Raw genomic sequence first — 19,609 nt, 5'->3', positions numbered from 1 at the left:
TATGAACTTGCTCTTCTATGTTGATTAATGGAGAAGAGGAAGAAGCTTGAACGGGTTGTTGTTGCTTCGCTTGTTTTGCCAATTTTTTCAACCTTTCTGCTTCTTTTGCAATATCCGAATTGTACAATAGTTGACTGGTTCTTGTAGACCTAGGCATAAAGAATCAAATAACAATAACCAGTTTCCCTGGCAACGACGCCAAAACTTGATGGGATGTCAAGTCCACAAGCAAATTACACCCTTTGCTTGCAAATAAAATGTAATATAATGGTAAAACGAGGTATCGATCCTTGGGGAAATTGTTATATCCAACCACCAATGCAATCCAATAGAACTAGTGTAAATAAACTAAATAACTATAATTAAACTAACATGGGGGGTAGGTGTTGTGATTACTTGAAAACTAAAAGACTTGAATAACTAAAAAGCTTGCAATTAAGCAAGATGGCGAGATGCTCAAATATTGGGGAGGATTGGTTAACTAAGGCATTTCAACACAATGAACATTTGTGTCTTTATCATTAGGATTCAATATGAAACTTATCATTCATCCCAAATTGGTTATAGCAATCATGAAGCATGATATGCCAAGATTTCTTATAGATAGTATGGAGGTTGTGTTGAGTCATTTTGTTGTAAAAGTAGAAGCTTTGTCTTGTCTATTTCGCATGTTTATTTACTAAGTCACTTTATGTTGAAGCTTAATGTCTAGACTTAGTATTTTTTGTACACTCATGTTTCCTATAAATAGGGGCTGGGGATAGAAGTAGAGACACGAGTCTTTCTGCTTATGGTAATCAGTATTGTATTTGAATTCTCTGTTCAATACAAAATTTGTTGATTAATATTTACATTTGGTGTTCATATCTTTCATTACTGATTCATTCAAATCATGATTGCTTTCTAAATCTCGATAACAATTCTCATCAATTGGTATCAGAGCGGGATTCAAACTGCTTTGATCTGATTTTCATTCTAGAATCATTTGCATTTTGAGTTACGAGATTATTCAAAATATTTCCACGCTTTTGGTTTTGAAAATCTCTTTTGATCTTCAGATTTGAATCGATTCTGCATTTGAATTGTTTAGTCAAGTAATCGATTAGCAATTTGTGATCAATTCATTTGATCAATTCACAAATTCATCAAGTTTTTCATCAAAATCCTCGTGTTCAACAATGGCGAACTTTAACATGAATACTATGACCTCATACTCTCATTTTCTTGGTTCATCAACTAAAATTCCAATGTTGATTCCGGAATATTATGATCAATGGGCTGACAGAATGGAAGATTATCTGAATGGGATTGATGAGGAGCTCTTGAATTGTGTCAATGGACCAGTTCTACCTCCTGCGAATGTTCAAATATTAGGAGCCTCTGGAACTTCAGATCAAGTCAGTAATCAAGGTGATCATATGAAAAAGAATGAGAAGAGATGTATGCGAGAGCTGAGAGGTGCATTGCCACCTGTGGTTTACAACTACATTCGTGGTTGTAAAACAGCAAAAGACATCTGGATCACGTTGAAAGAAAAATACCAGGGAAGTGAAAAGACAAAGATTAATTCTGTTAAACAATGTCTTGTTGAGCTTAAGGAGGTCAGACAGAAGGATGCTTAGACGATTGAAAATTACTATGATCGTCTGAAATGAACTCATTTATCGATGCAACAGATATGGAATCACAAGGTCTCCAATGGAATTCAATCTTACATTTGTCATGGGACTTCGCAAAGAATGGCAAAGTGTGAGCATGATGATAAAGAATCAGCAGAGTTTTGATACTTCGAGTCTGAATGACTTATACACTCAGCTGAAAACACATGAAAATGAAGTGGCTGGAATGTTAGAAGAATCAAAACAAAGTTTGGGTGGACCACTGGCGTTGGTGTCAAAAATGAATGAAGTTGAGTCTGTTAAAAATGAAGGCTCGGATGATGAGGGGTTCCTGATGAATTCTGATGATGAGGCAGTTGCATTTTACTTAAACAACAAAGTAAAGAAATTTTTTAAGAAGCCATTCAAACCAAAGGGTATGCAAGGAGATGCGAAGAGTGGTTTTGTGAAAGTTGGAGTAAAGGTTGGAGGTGAGGAAAGGAAGAAGTATGAGAAGTATGAGAAGGTGGATGAAAATGTGAAGGAATTGAAGGCAGAGAAAAAGCTGAAAGGTGACTCAGGAGTCAATTGTCATTACTGTAATGGAGCTAACCACTTCGCAGCTGACTGCATGTTAAGGAAGAAGGATGAAAAGAAATCCAAAGTTAGAGATGAAGCTTACTATGCTGAAAAGCCTGAGGAAGTTCGTGCAAAAGCAAAAGGGTTGTCTTTGGTTGCGAAGGGAGAGATGGACGATGATAAAAGTGGAACCTACCAAATTTGGTCTTCGGGTTCAGATGATGAAGAAATGAGGCACCCTACACACGGTGCGATGTTCGCTAGTTTTGAGAAGAATAGCGAAGAAGATGAAGAAATTTCTGGATATTACTTTGTGTCCAAATCCACTGATAAGTCTCCTATGACCACCAAGGTACGTGCTATTCTTGAATCATTTAATATTCCTTTAATTGCTTATGATGCTGAAATAACTACTTTCGATGAAACTGTTGCTTATTTTGATGCTGTTATTGTGTCTGCTAGTACTGAGGCTCAAAATCTAAAAACACAACTAGCTGAGTCATGGAGACAGTTAGATATAAAACAAAGCAGGGTAGACTATCTTAAACTTCAGATGAAAAACGTCAATTCTGATAGGGATAGGTTAGATAAAGATGTTAGATTGTTGTTAGCTCAACGAAACATCTACTGTAATTCAACTAAGAGACTATATGCGAAGTTAACTGCATTACATCATTCATCTGAAATAAGCAAAGAACAACATAGAAAATTACTACATTTTCTTGCTTATGAACGTGAAAAAGTTGATGTTATATCATATGATTGCGAAGATACTATTGCTCAGTTTGACAAAATACCTGATGATAGATTTGCATATAGTATTGTCAAAATTGATGAATTTCTGAATGCTGATGAATTGGTTGATATTGTAAATAATAGTTTAACGAAGAATGAACAAATTAGGATTTTAAAGAAAACTGAGACTTCGACTCTTGATTCTCAAAACAATTATGCTGATGTCGATAATAATTCAGATAATGTGAGTGAAATTAGTGAAATCGAAGAAGAAGAATAGATTGATTGTTCTAAACTGTCTGTAATTAATATAACATCCAAGGTCAAAGGTAAAGAAATTTTAGCTGATTCGATATTGAAGGTTGACACTGAAAAACCCTCAACTTCGCAAAGTTTTGACTTTGATGATGTGGAAGTTCGAAGTAGCCAAACAGATGACACTGATGATGACGAAGAAAAAGTGAAAACTTCATTTGAATGTGAGAAAGAGAAGAATGTTTCGACTGAAACATCACCTACACGCGTTGTTGTTGAACAAGTATATGGTGACTCGAAGGAATTCAACCAAATTCATAATGACAAAGGTGCACACTACTTGGAAACCAACACGGTTGTCTATCTGAATTTTACATGCATTGATAAAACAATTTTTCCAAATCAAGTCTTCGTTATTGTTGGAAATGTTGAGAAAATCAAACCTGAATTTCACAAAATGGTTGAAAATGATAACAAACAGTCAACTACAAAAGGTTTCTTTGCAAATCAAAACACTGTTGAAAACAATCTAACTCAAAATTCTTATGTTTTTCAACATCCAAAACCACCACAAAAATGGGTGGTTAAACATGCAAAAGGAGAGAAAGTGTTTCAAAAAGATGGTGAAACAAAATCAGAAGTGAAATTGAATTCTCATGAATTTAAAGTGATGGAAAATTTTCATGTGAAAACAATGTTTCGAAAAGAAAAGCTCGAAAGACAATTTTTTGACAAATAGTGTCAAAAGAAAAGTTCGAACAGCCTAATGATGTTAAACCACAGGATTTGAAAAATAAAAAGTTGGGATCTATTTGAAAATATGATAACATTAGAAAATATGAGATTTCGCATAATTTTGTGAATGATCATAAGTTTCAAAATGTTGGAAAATCAACGAATAATTCACCAATTTTAAATGTTACACCCCAAATGAAAACAAAATTTTCACCTAAACAACCAAAATTTCCAAATCATTCAATCACAAAACCAACCAAAGTTTCTTACACAAAAGGAAAGTCTGATGTAAATTCGATCAACACTTGGCTGGAAGGAAAAGGAAAACAATTTCAAAATGGAAAATTTTCACAACAACAAATCAAGACTGCATTCGAAAAATTTGTGAATGAATCCTATGTTGAAAGTTTATCTTCTCATGGTTCAATCGTTCCAATACAAAAATGGAAACCAGTTATGAAAGTTAAGCAGGTTGCGAAGGCTGAGGTGAAAATCAAAGAAAACCCAAAACTATCGAACAACTTTATTTCAATATCTAGATCAGATGATGTTGATTTAATTCAAAATGTGAAGGAAAACGTAAAAACATGGTTTTTAAATTCTAAGAATCTGTTTAATGATACTAATGAAGGACCCAAAAAGTCTTGGGCTCCTAAATTTTTTCATTAATTGTAGATGATGTGTGATGAGCAATACGATTCGAAATGGTACATTGACAGTGGTTGCTCTCGTCACATGACTGGAAGATAGGAGAACTTGCGAGATTATAGAAGCTTGGAAAATATTGGAGTAGTCAAATTCGGTAATAATCATAAATGTCAAGTAAAAGGCTATGGAAAAGTCACAAATGGACAATTCACAGTAAATAGAGTTGCTTATGTCGAAGGTCTTCAACATAACCTGATTAGTGTTTCACAACTTGTTGTGGGAACTGGAAATCAGGTGGTGTTTAATGAAAAAGGTAGCATCATATCAAAAGTGAATACAAATGAAGTGTTTCTAAAATAAAAAAGATATGGAGATATGTTCACACTCGACATCAAACCGATTGTGGGAAAACCAGCAATGTGTCTCTTGTCGAAGGCTTCAAATGATATTAGCTGGCTATGGCATCGCAGATTATTTCACTTGAACTTTCGCAATATCAATAAACTTGTCACTGAAGATTTGGTTCGAGGTTTGCCTGTGCTTAAATTTGATAATGATACTTTATGTGCAGCTTGCGAACAAGGAAAACAACATAGAAAATGACATCCAATAATTATAGATTCGAATACCATAGAACCGTTGGAACTTCTTCACATTGACTTATGTGGACCGTTGACTGTTGAGACACTCAATAAAAAGCGGTACATTTTAGTTATTGTTGATGATTTTTCTTGATTTACATGGGTATTTTTTCTCAGGTTAAAATCTGAGGTTGCTCAAATGATGATCGACTTTATCAAGAAGATTGAGATGAGTCTTCAGAAGAGTGTTCGCAAGATCAAAAGCGATAATGGTTCTGAGTTTAAAAATCAAATGCTGGATTCTTTTCTCACAGCTAAGGGAATTTCGCATAATTTTTCATCACCATATACACCACAACAAAATGGCGTGGTTGAAACGAGGAATAGGTCTCTATACGAAGCGGCAAGGACTATGCTGACATATGCGAACTTACCTCAATATCTTTGGGCAGAAGCTGTGTCAACTGCGTGTTTTACTCAGAATCGTTCATTTATTCATCAAAGATTCAATATTACTCCATATGAAATACTTAACAATCGAAAACCTAATGTAAAATTTTTACATGTTTTTGGTTGCAGGTGTTTTATAATGAACTTAAAAGATAATCTCTCCAAGTTTGATGCGAAGGCAGATGAAGGCATTTTCTTCGGATATTCGCATAATTCTGTTGCATACAGAGTGTTAAACAAGAGAACACGAAAAGTTGAAGAGACTTTCAACTTAACCTTTGATGACTATTTTCTTAAGAAGATAGATCACAAATTTGAACAAAAACCCATCATAGCCGATTCAAATAATCAAGTTGAAAATGAAAATACTATTGATTTTGATTATGAATTAATATTTGGTATTCCTGATAGGGCAATTAATGCTAAAATTCATGCTGCTGATAATCAAGCACCAGAATCTTCAAAACACAATGATGACTCTACTTGTACATCTGACTCAAATAGTAGCGAAAGCATGCCTGAAGTTCATATGGAGGGGGAGCGTACGACTGATGAAATCAGTGTTCAAGGTGGGCATACTTTCGAGAGGGAGAAAAGACATGAAGATCAAAATGTTGAGGGGGAGCATCAAGACAATAATCAAGTTGAGGGGGAGCTTGTAGATTCAGTTGAGGGGGAGTATGAATTTGAAGATAATATTTATGTTGCTGAAATTGAAATCGAAGAAGTGTATGAAGATACACCTTTAGACTTCAATCCGGCATATCCACCAATGGAAAAATGGACAAAAAGTCATCCCAAAGAACATGTCATAGGGAATCCTCAAGATGGTGTGTTGACAAGAGCTTTGATTCGTGCCAAAAATGAGGTACTTAATGCGAATCGAGAATTTTGTATGTTTAATGTTTTTATTTCGAAAATAGAGCCAAAGAGAGTAAAAAATGCAATGGAACATTCAGATTGGGTTGTTGCTATGCAATCTGAACTGGCTGAATTCGAACGAAACAAGGTTTGGAGACTTATTCCTAAACCTTTTGATGTTTCGGTTGTCGGGTTAAAATGGATTTTCAAAAATAAAACCGACAAAGATGGCAATATTATTCGAAACAAGGCTAGGCTTGTAGTAAAAGGTTATTTGCAACAAGAAGGAATTGACTATGAAGAATCATTCGCCCCTGTCGCAAGACTCGAGGCAGTTCGCATATATTTAGCCTATGCAGCTCACAAAAATTTCGATGTTTATCAAATGGATGTTAATTGCGCATTCTTGAATGGAGAGTTAGAAGAAACTGTCTATGTCAAACAACCACCGGGTTTTGTAATTAAGGAACATCCTGATCATGTTTATATTCTAAACAAAGCAGTTTATGGGTTAAAACAAGCACGAAGAGCATGGTATGCAACTCTTACCAATTTCTTGAAACAGTCAAAATTTAAGCAAGGATCAGTTGATCCCACACTATTTCGAAAGAAAGTGGGTAATCATCTAATGCTTGTTCAAATTTATGTTGACGATATTATTTTTGGCTCAACTGACCCTGAATTGTCTACTGAATTTGAAAATCTTATGAAAAGTCAATTCGAAATGAGCATGATGGGAAAAATAAATAATTTTCTTGGTTTGAATATAAGACAGAATAAGGATGAAATTTTATCAATCAAGAAAAATAAACGAAGAATCTACTCGAGAAGTTTGGAATGACGAACAGTACAAAGCTTAGAGTGCCAATGGCAGTGGGAACAAGACTAACTCCTTCGTTAGATGCTCCTGCTGTTGAACTAACATTTTATCGAAGTATGATAGGGTCTTTATTGTACTTAACTGCAAGTAGGCCTGATATTATGTTTTCAGTGTGTAATTGTGTCAAGTACCAAGCAAATCCCAGAGAACCTCACTTAACTGCAGTGAAAAACATTTTTCGCTATCTTAAGGGGACAATGTCTTTAGGACTCTGGTATCCTTCGAATTCGGGATTTTTCATTCAAGCTTTTTCAGATGGTGACCTAGGGAGATGTACTTTAGATCGAAAGAGCACAAGTGGTGGATGTCAACTTTTGGATGGGAAGCTGGTGAGTTGGCAATTGAAGAAGCAAACTTGTGTTGCTATCTCCACTACTGAAGCTGAATATATTTCAGCTGCTGCATGTACTTCTCAAACTATTTGGATTCAAAGTCAACTTCGTGATTATGATATAAATATGAAAAAGATTCCCTTGTACTGTGAATCTCAAAGTGCAATTCGCATTTGTCACAATCATGTACAACACTCAAAGACAAAACACATTGTTCTTCGATATCACTTTATCAAAGATCATGTCGAGGAAGGGAATATTGAAGTTCATTTTGTTAAGACCACTGAACAACTTGCTGATATTTTTACTAAAGCTCTTGATGAAAATTCTTTTGTGAGAATTTTAGCAGGTTTAGGAATGCTTGATGCGAATTCAGTGCCAAATAACATCACTCAAGGATGAAAGGAGTTTGTCAAGTAAAGAAATGTTCATTCAGAGGATCTGAATCGGAATCATTCAGAAGTTACTGTGCGTTAAGCGGCTTCGCTATGTTTCGCATTCGCATTTTGGGTAACTTTAGTTAATTTTTTTTAAAAAAAAGCATTGAGAAAACGCGAAAAACCAAAAATATTTTCATTTGTTTGTAGTTAGATTTTCTTTTGCTTTGTATTTCATTTTCTCAAAATTCAAAAACTCCAAAAAGATTTTCTTAAATTTGTTTTATTTTCTTAAGTTTTGTTTTGACAAATATAAAATCACAAAAATATTTTTGTTTCTTTTCAAAAATATAAAAATACAAAAAGATTTTTGTTCTTTTAATTTTGTTCTTTTAGATTTGTGTTTTTCAGTACTAGTGTGAGCAAAATTCGAAGAGGACATGCTTAGGTTTATATGGGAAGGTATCATTTCTTTGAACTATATACTAGTTAGGGTGTCCCTGGAAGCATGCTGCTGCATGTCGACCCAAGCCTTAAATGACTCTATGTGTATCAAACGAAAAGCCTTAATGAAATTTTCTTATGAAAGTTTCTTCCCAATTAGGCTTATATTCGTATAAGTTCAACGAGCTACCTTACTCTTCTCACATGAGTTAAGAGTTTTATGCTTGGTCTAAAAATAACAGAGGTACATTCGATCTTACAACCAATCTTTTTCATCACAAAATTTCTTAACACGATGCACACACAAAGACATATGTCCTTGAGATCACTTGATCAAACCAATCGTGATTTAGACATGTCATCAATCTGTGTTAATGATCTTATTTCATGAGTCTGTGAAGTAAGTAAAACCCAAAATCCTCACACGTTAAGGAATTGACGGGGAACTATGTTCCAGAATTATACGAAACCTTTGTTTCTGTACCTGATATTTCATATACTCCAAATCATATTCATTCGCATGAGTGGTCCTGATCAAATGCTCGAAGCCCACGATGTTTGTTTCCCAACATGATCCAACACTTAATTTTTTTATGAATATGATTTCCGTGTGAGTATACATCTGAATCCATTGTCACTTTTCAAAATAATCCAAAGCAAACTTGTCTCTGATTACAATGATCAAACAAGTAATTTCGGTTATAATTACTCACCTTATGTTTAGGATCATATGTAACGAAATTCGCATAACCACCAAGTTGAGCCTATAAAAGAAGCCCTTCGATACTTCTCTACAAGTAGTCGATTGTATATCACGGGAACACATGAAAGCAGTTGATTACCTCTCTTGGTAATTAATGAAGTAACCTTTTCCCGGGGTTTTACTGCTTCGTGTCAATAAAATTTGACATCACAGAATCCCAAATTTTTCTTAAAATTGCTTCTTATCTCATTCGTTTGGATCACATGTACTCAAGAAATCCTTGAGGTTCTAAGTACTACCAACTTAGGCTGACGATTTCACAAGTCTGGCATATGAATTCGTTTAACATCCCATAAACGAAAGAGCCTTACCTCAAAAATGAAGGGTTCATTTTAACAGCTGAGATTGCGAAGGGTTTAAAGTAACCTTTGGCCCTAGTTTCAAGGCATTTAATAGGGCATGATCATTACAAACGGCGCATAATTACGAGTTTTCAAGAACACGTAACCTAGTCTATAATTCATCAACGGTTCAATTTTGGGGCAATACATAAATATGGAATTTTTCACTGCAATCTTTACGCGATTCATAATTCTCAGACGAACAAAAACCCTAGAATTCTTCTCTCAAGATATTCTATAGTTTTCAACAATGGCAGCCAATCAATCCAACATTGAAGAAATTATCTCACAACCTCTAATGAAAATTCAAAATACCAATTATCAGGTTGATGTTTCTGTGTCAACGTATCTAGAGGAGTTGAAGATGCTACTTGTTGCTCTAAAAAGATCACCTTTAGCCACGGTGATGTTTAATTCTTTTTCTATTCTAATGACATGGTTATCAATGGCGGCTTCTAAAGCTTCATACAACAAAGTGTCACACCCCAAAACCATGAACGACGGAAACGTTCTGGGCGGAGGACGTCATGTACAGTATCACAACAATGAAAAGTAGTAAACAAGCAACAACATCATCCATTGCATTAATAATATAATTTTAATACAAGTGTTCTAACAAATTATGATAAACACTAAAGTAAAATCAAAATGAAAGATGAGTCTTGAACGAGCTCCATCTTCTCTAAACCTTGCGTCGGTACCTGTCTATGGTTGACCTGAGGATACAAGTTATTTTGAAAGAGAGTATCAGCTTTAAAGCTGGTGAGATCATAAGTATTGTAGTGTCTTAATTTGTATGTAAGTATTTGTATGTATACGAATTGTAAGTATTGAAAATGTATATGAACTGTAAGTATAAAAATGTTTTGTAAAACAACTGTAACGTTTGAAAAACCCTAGAAATCCCTATGATTCCTACTATTATATAAGGGTGTCTTCTACCAAGACCTAACTGTTCTAAATGTAGTCTTCTACCAAGACTTAATTGTTCTAAATGTAGACTTCTACCAAGACCTAACTGCTCTGAATGTAGCCTTCTACCAAGACCTGACTGTTCTAAATGTTCGTTTCTTGTAAAAGTGTGTAATTTTCCCAAGTGTGACTATCATTAACAAAATATAGTTTGCACATTTAATGTTTAAGTGAAAAGATCACTAAATATATGTAAAGGGCAAATTAATGTAGTATTGTAGTGTAGTGCTATAGGAACTACTGCTGTACTAACTACCTTAAACCGGATTTATATTAAGGCATCATGTGATTAATTGTACCATACTATCGACTAGGTAACAACGACAAATGTAGGTCGTAAAAAGGTATGACGTTTGACACCAGCATACCTGCAGGTCCGGCTGTAGCTAGCAGCAAGGTGTAGGATAGTCAATCCAGTATAGATCTATACGCTAACTCACAATCTCCCTCCAAGAGACTCTGGCTACAACTCGGGCCATGACATTGAAGGCATGCCCCGATACAGTGGATCACAATTATGTCAACGTATTCATGTATATGTAATGTACTGAAATGTTCTACGTGTGCTAGCTGTAATGTGTGTTCTCTCTCTATCTAGCATGAATAGTATTGTACTGTAATGTTCTAGCTGTAATGTATCTTCTCTCTATCTAGCAAGTACTGACTCATGAATGAACTGACTCATTGTATGATATCGCGTTCTAGTAATAGTTCTAGTATCTTCTTAAACTACCTATATGGTAGCTTACTAGTAATTTAACTCGTACGTATAAACATGGATGTATACCCTTGCTACCCAAGGGCATTGGATGAACTGGAAGGACCTTTATGACTATATATATTTGAACAACCTTCGGACGGATACCCGATGTCCCACCAGACCACATCTCAAGTGCGAAAAGGAAATAGGGTGGATAGCCTTCCTAAGTCCTTTAAACATTTCTTATATATCTATACATATATAGGCATGCAATTGATAATATAAAAGCATAAAATAAGTTTTTTAAAACCTTTGAACATAATTATTATCTAAGAAAAGATCGACTTGATGTCAATCTATAGAACGGTTTGAAGGCATGGGTTTGATAAAACAGTTTAGTATAAAGAAACATTTTTTTGAAACACAATTGTAAATAAGTTTGAAATGTAACATACAGAGTAAAATGTACAGTGTAATAAGGAGTTTTAAACACATAAAGTGTTTATGAAAAACATTTGAAGGAAACTGTTTGGTAAAACAGCTAATGAGTAGCCAATCATTTGAATGTTGCTTATTAATCACATGTGATTGATATAATAATTAGCATAATTCTGCTTGTATCCCCCCCCATAAAACATTTAAAAACGGTTAAAACATTGATTAAGGGTATGAACTCACCTGTTGTGAACAGATCGGAAGGAAGTATCGAGCAAGTGTTTGGTGTCAAGTGAAGACTTTAGACACACACAATGATCCTAATTACATAGGAAGACATATGTATATAAATAATTAGTGATTTAAATCACTAATTAAACATGTATAAATATCCTAATGCGAGGAAAACACTTTGGTCAAGTACTAGGAGGCTATCGGGTTGCAACAAAAGAGTGCAAGACCTCATATGGGAGTTTATGGTCTAAAGACCATGTGTGTTGGAGTTTACGGCCCAAGGGAGTAAACTCCTGGCTGTAAACTCTCTATTAGGGCACTAAATGAAGCTCAAAGCTTTTACAACTTAAGTGGTGAAGTGCTTTTAGGCTTAAACAAGTGTTTGGGTGGGTTTAAGGCCTTAAAATGGCCTTGCTTAATGTTCACGGCCCTGGGACCACTCCCCCATGATTTTACGGCCGTAAACTCATGGTAAGGAGTACCATTTGATGTTTTGAGGTTCCTAGCTCATTGGTGATTGGTTCTATGATATGTTCTAGCCATGTGGAAGCATTAGGGGAACAATATCACCCCTTTATAGAGTTTACGGCCTAAAGACCAATCCTTATGAGCTTACGACCGTAAAATCTTTGAGAACTTGGTTTCTTAGATGCTTAAGGTCCTTAACACTTCAAGGATATGATCTAAGCTGGGTTGTAGGCTTAAGGAAGGAGTTAGGGTGCAATTTGCCCCATTAATAGGGGTTTACGGCCCAAGAACTTGTCTTGGCCGTAAACTCCTTTGTCCTTGTGTTTACTTATGATTTCTAGGATATAAACACATTAGGGTACAAGTCCAACTAGTTTCATTGCTCAATGAAAGGTCTAGGGCATCATTTGCCCCTTAATGAAGGGTTCACGGTCCAAGATGTTCTTGGGCCGTGTACTCTTAAATCTAGGGGTTTTGTTATGATTTCTAGTGTTTTAAGTACATAACTAGCCATATAACACACTAGGATGGAAGTACTTACGATTTGGGACGAAAGCCCGAAGATCCTTGAGAGAGAATTCGGCTTTTCTCTAGTTGAAAATGGAACTAATGAAATAATATGGCTTAGAATCCTATATATACTCCTGGGATTTTTGGCAGAAAATATTTTTATTCCGAAATTAAACCCTAGTATCCTAGAGTTTTGGAATAACAGTGTTACACAAAACCCTAGTGCATCCACTCTCCTGATATCTCCTTAAGTGTAAATCCTGAAATACTCAAACTTATACCTCAAAGTCTGGAGATTCACTGTAACTGTTCTATTTCTATTGGCTGACTATGGTTTGTACAGAATGAAAATTTCGGGTTGTCACATCATCCCCCTGTTAGAGGGAATTTCGTCCCGAAATTAGAATTTAGGTAAGGAAGTAGGTATGAATGATCGAGTCATGAGGTGGAAACTTCCTAATCGATTGGTTCTCGCTCTCCTAAGTGAAATCGGGTCCTCAGTTGGTATCCCAACGAACCTTCACTAACGGGCGACTGCGTTGCTTCGTCTGCTTGACCTCTCGGTCGCGGGTCACTACGGTTCTAATACGAAGGCGAGGATCTCGACGAGTGGACTTACAAGAGTCCTAACGGAAAGGTATGGTTTCAAAATCGAGATGCGAAGGGTAAAATGTACGTTACTGAGTTCACGGAGTAGGTCTAGTTTGCGAGGTACATGACCGATTCTGGTAAGAATCTCGGAGGTCCTATCTATATTGGATTTAGCTTTCCACGCTTTACGAAGCGTATAAAGCCATTCCCAGAGTGAGATTCCCTAAAGAATTTGGTCTCTCACTTGGAATTCCAAAGGTTCTTTCTCTTGCTAAACTTCCCAGTCAAGGGCCACCCCTTGCTGGGTCAAAGTCGAAAGGGTTTCTGTAATTTGCAAGGAGTTCTGAATGAACTATGACAATAGGTCTGTAAGACCTAGAATTTGGAGAATGTCTGTCAGCGTCTCTGTTGTCGACAAATTCTCAACGGTTTTGAAAAATTGAAAGAGTACTCAAAATTTCCCACATCACCAATAGTGTGTCATAGGAAATCTGACTCTTCAATTTCAAAACTCGTGCTTAAAGAACTTCGCGAGAGTTCCTCCGAAGGTAATGTTTCTGCGGGTTCCTTCTTACTACGAGGGTATATAAGTAAGTCGTTACATGGAGAATGACGAACTGATCCAAGTAAGAAAGATGGACTCTATTCATTAAACTCATGAATGCTTCGAGCGTATTGGTCCTATCCGAGGGGTATCACTACGGACTCGAAGTGTCCGCATCGAGTTTGGAAAGTAGTCTTCCGGACATCCTTCCCTAACACTCGAACTGGTGATATTCGGATCTCAGATCCATTTCTGAAAGTAATTCTTTCCTTGTGTTTGCTCAACCAATTCATCTATGCGAGGCAGAGACAACGATTTCTAATGGAAAATCTTGACGGAGTCCTCGATATCTGAGGTACATACGATGCAATCTGTCGACCTCTAGAAGAATAAGACCGGAGTTCTCCAGGGTGAGAAGCCTAGTCTTCTAATTCTATTTATGTGCAGTTCGCTAAGTTGTCCGGGCTGTTCTGGTATCTCCGTAGGTGTTTAGGCTATAGGGCGATCTGTTTACAGGAGTCATACTGGTTTCTAAGTTTGTTCACATGAGGATGCGATTACTCGTAGTCTTGGGCAGTTCTCCATCCTGAAGTTCATTTTAGAATCCATACTTGGTTCAACGATCACCATCTCGGGTATACGAGTCGTATATAATTAAGATTGAAAAGATAGTCGAATAACTGATTCTTCTTTAAGCTCACATCCTATCGAGGAAAAGAAGTTAAAGCGGAATCATCAATTCTAAACCTATAGAACCTTGATTATATATCGCCCCTATGTATACATTCTTCAGCGACAGATCAACCGTATGGATCTTTGGATTGAACTTGACGTACTGTACGAGTGGTACTTCGGGGATTTCTTTGGAAGGAAAAGAAAAGAACTATGAGGTACTCCTGGCATGAGTACTTCGGTGTTTTGATATGACGGTTTCGCTAAAAAGACGTTTACTGAGAAAGAGATGTACGTATGAAACTGGTATGGTGTGGATCAAATTGAATCTAGTTGTATGATAATGTCAGAATCATACGGAAACTTAAAGACATTAGATTTGAACATAAGACGTTTACAGACAAAACACAACCGTGCAACCATGAAAAGAGTTATAGTACTTTAGATTTACTACAAGACTATTGCTGCGAAATAAGGTATACTACAAAAGACAAATATACGCAGCACGAGCATCCCTATACCGACGGAATCTCGCAAAAGATAAGACTCTAGTTGCACTAGTTTGGGATAGTTTATAAGTCTGTTACAACGAAACGCCTAAATTACATTAGCGAGGGTCCGACGTAGTTTCTCTTGCAGCTGTGATCCTGAAAATCTTCCCATCAGCACCCGAGTTTTTCGCTATCGGGCAATCCTTCTCGAGGTGTCCAATTTCACCGTATTGGTGACATATCTGGACAACACCAACATTGGTGGTGGAAGTGTGGTTCCTAGCCAGTGTTATGTGGACACGATTGCCTTCCTCATTACTCCACCTTGAAATTTTCCTTTCATAGGGTCTAGTTTTAACACCACCATCGTAAGCCCGGTTGACTCTGATGTCAAGGACTTGAGTGATGGGTCGTGTCGGTGCTCCACAGCAACGAGCATGGTGCCCTATTTTTAGGCAATTGCAACATTGCATCTCATGGAAAGCCCCATGATGATGGAAACTATACTTATCACACTTCGGGAGTCTTCCCTCGTATGGCCTGCTCGGTACGAGGATGGCAGGGGTTTCCACTTGCTGCTGTTGCATGGCCAGACTTTGGGATTTCTTACGTTCTTTCTGGGCTTGACGCTTTCGTTTCTTGTTCTCTATCTTTCGGCTTTGCAAGCCTGTGACTATTACCATTTGACGACTTCCTGGATGGATACTACGATCGGAATCTTCAACCCCCTCATCAGCATTGATTGTGCTGATTGCACTACGGTGTGCAAGGACATCGGTTACGGCAGCCATCACGGCAACTGTAACTGCGGTTTGGAAGGTAGCGACGTCTATAAGAAAGATAGAGGTTTCATTGCTCGGCTGATTGTTTCCAGATGACGACATGAATCTATAACACGTAAGATAAGGATTTGGTGAGCGATTTTGGTTGACCCTTGATGTACGTAGATTGTTCAAGTAAAGAGTAAGACTATGTTCTCGAAAGGTTGACCTACATCCCTATGATGCAGTCCTAGTACTGAGTGGAAGTGAGTTCGAACACTGGTCTCAAGACGTTTGACGTTCCAGCCGAGGTATTGTTGGTTGGTGAATAATATGATCCAACCACTGAAAGAGACTTGGAAATGTCTCCGGAGTTAAATTCTATAGTCAAATGACTTGACTAAAGCATGTTTCAGATAGACTCCAATGAAAGAAGGATAAGAGTACTTGAATAAAGAATGACACAGAAGTTACACGATTGTCAATATCTTTGATATTCATGACGTAAAAGTTCGGTAAAATGACCTTGCAAAAGGTCTTACATCATATCTAGAGAAGATAGTTCTTGACAGCATAAAGACCTAACCAAAAGTACTTACAGTACAAGATAGCTTCATAGAAAATGCCACATCGGGCAAAGACAGAAAAAAATGATTCCTTCAAACAAGGAAGAGGAAGTAAAGTATCTACTACTGGCGACGGTCATCCCTCTGGTGAACTCTCAGTTCAGCCAACTGGCGTTCCATATCAAGAAGGTGTATTTCGTACACCCTCTGGCGTACTCGGAGCTCTATGACTTCGGCTCGTGAATTAGCCAGTGCTTGCAACATGGTTTCTATCAGATCTCTCGCGAGCATCTTCTAGACGAATGGTGTGGAGGGTATGCATTCTCGCATTGACGACAACTTCGGTGATCTGATGTAGGGATGTCCTGCCTTGAATCTCATTTTGGGCCACTCTGCGGACCAAGATTGGAAGATTCTGTCTGCTGAGCCCCCATTGCTCAGGTCATAAAAGCTTCGGTCACCATTAAATGGCATGGGCTGATCTTGTCCTTGGCTACATGTTTCCAAACATTCTACCCATGGAGGTGTCGGGCCATGAAAAGTCGGACGAGGGTTAGGAATTGGAAAGGGAGCTGCTCGGGGTAGGTTCTCAACCTCGGGTTCGGAGTTAGAATCATCCGAAAGGTCTTCATCATGGTGATTATTCAAAGGGATAGGATGATCATTCCCTGGTTCTTCTCCAAACCAACCATCAATGACTTCGTTCGAAAGATACTGGTTGCCGTGGGGATGGAGTCTAGCCATGTTATCTATGCAAGAATTGGGGTAGGAAAATAATTATTAGACGAACTATCTAGATAATTATTTAGAAAATCTTCATCAGTTACATCGCTATTTGTGAAGTGCATACCAGTTATATGTAATCGAAACAGGATAGGCCTTCGAATAAGTGACCTTAACTCCATATTCACACAGAATAGGGGTGAAGTAAAATTTTCACAGATTCTAAGTCTATAACATCCTAATTACATATAGCCTTAGTGTATCCACTTAGCAACTATCAACTTAGTAATGAAGATCCCGTTTTAGTTCTCAAGTATAAAGTACTTATAGTAACACCAAATACTCCTATAGTATTTTAAGTTTAATGTTATGTTCTACTGTTCTCATTGTGGTAGGGTTGGTAAGATTTTAGACTTGTTGCAACCACACAACTACACTTAGGCACATGCTAGTCAACCCTCGGATAATATAGTTGATCAAGCTATATCTTCCCAATTTTGACTATATGTCTCTAAGTCCACCTATGTTGCCCAACAATCCTAATTCTTTTGTATTGTCCTAGTGACACGGATTTTAGTATGAATGCAGCACGTATACTTAATTAAATATTTTATTATTTAAAGTATAAACTCTTGGTCAGAGTATTTTTAATCCCTATGTATTTATAGTTAGTATATCTTTTATGGGTTGATATACTCAATTCACTATAAACAATTCTCTGATACCAATCTGTCACACCCCAAAACCATGAACGGCGGAAACGTTCTGGGCGGAAGGCGTCATGTACAGTATCACAACAATGAAAAGTAGTAAACAAGCAACAACATCATCCATTGCATTAATAATATAATTTTAATACAAGTGTTCTAACAAATTATGATAAACACTAAAGTAAAATCAAAATGAAAGATGAGTCTTGAACGAGCTCCATCTTCTCTAAACCTTGCGTCGGTACCTGTCTATGGTTGACCTGAGGATACAAGTTATTTTGAAAGAGAGTATCAGCTTTAAAGCTGGTGAGATCATAAGTATTTTAGTGTCTTAATTTGTATGTAAGTATTTGTATGTATACGAATTGTAAGTATTGAAAATGTATATGAACTGTAAGTATAAAAATGTTTTGTAAAACAACTGTAACGTTTGAAAAACCCTAGAAATCCCTATGATTCCTACTATTATATAAGGGTGTCTTCTACCAAGACCTAACTGTTCTAAATGTAGTCTTCTACCAAGACTTAACTGTTCTAAATGTAGCCTTCTACCAAGACCTAACTGCTCTGAATGTAGCCTTCTACCAAGACCTGACTGTTCTAAATGTTCGTTTCTTGTAAAAGTGTGTAATTTTCCCAAGTGTGACTATCATTAACAAAATATAGTTTGTACATTTAATGTTTAAGTGAAAAGATCACTAAATATATGTAAAGGGCAAATTAATGTAGTAATGTAGTGTAGTGCTATAGGAACTACTGTTGTACTAACTACCTTAAACCAGATTTATATTAAGGCATTATGTGATTAATTGTACCATACTATCGACTAGGTAACAACGACAAATGTAGGTCGTAAAAAGGTATGACGTTTGGCACCCGCAGACCTGCAGGTCCGGCTGTAGCTAGCAGCAAGGTGTAGGATAGTCAATCCAGTATAGATCTATACGCAAACTCACGCTCTCCCTCCAAGAGACTATGGCTACAACTCGGGCCATGACATTAAAGGCATGCTCCGATACAGTGGATCACAATTATGTCAACGTATTCATGTATATGTAATGTACTGAAATGTTCTACGTGTGCTAGCGGTAATGTGTGTTCTCTCTCTATCTAGCATGAATAGTAATGTACTGTAATGTTCTAGATGTAATGTATCTTCTCTCTATCTAGCAAGTACTGACTCATGAATGAACTGACTCATTGTATGATATCGCGTTCTAGTAATAGTTCTAGTATCTTCCTAAACTACCTATATGGTAGCTTACTAGTAATTTAACTGGTACGTATAAACATGGATGTATACCCTTGCTACCCAAGGGCATTGGATGAACTGGAAGGACCTTTATGACTATATATGTACATAAGATATATAACTAATATTTAAACAACCTTCGGACGAATACCCGATGTCCCACCAGACCACATCTCAAGCGCGAAAAGGAAATAGGGTGGATAGCCTTCCTAAGTCCTTTAAACACGTCTTATATATCTATACATATATAGGCATGCAATTGATAATATAAAAGCATAAAATAAGTTTTGTAAAACCTTTGAACATAATTATTATCTAAGAAAAGATCGACTTGATGTCAATCTATAGAACGGTTTGAAGGCATGGGTTTGATAAAACAGTTTAGTATAAAGAAACATTTG

The 19,609-nt window shown here is 36.7% G+C and overlaps 1 protein-coding gene across 1 annotated transcript; it reads left to right on the top strand.

Moving 5' to 3' along the window:
• Positions 1-4,358: 4,358 nt before the first annotated feature.
• On the top strand, positions 4,359-6,519 carry LOC145098341 (uncharacterized). The gene is made up of 6 exons (XM_079035980.1): positions 4,359-4,481; positions 4,578-4,609; positions 5,309-5,410; positions 5,711-6,150; positions 6,244-6,449; positions 6,505-6,519. The coding sequence occupies exons 1-6, from the start codon at positions 4,359-4,361 to the stop codon at positions 6,517-6,519; spliced, it is 918 nt and encodes a 305-aa protein (XP_078892106.1).
• The last annotated feature ends 13,090 nt before the right edge of the window (positions 6,520-19,609 follow it).

Source organism: Lactuca serriola, chromosome 4 (assembly GCF_051521515.1).
Source record: "Lactuca serriola cultivar US96UC23 chromosome 4, Lser_US96UC23_V15, whole genome shotgun sequence".
Taxonomy (NCBI): Eukaryota; Viridiplantae; Streptophyta; class Magnoliopsida; order Asterales; family Asteraceae; genus Lactuca; species Lactuca serriola.
This window is presented reverse-complemented; position numbering and strand designations above follow the sequence as displayed.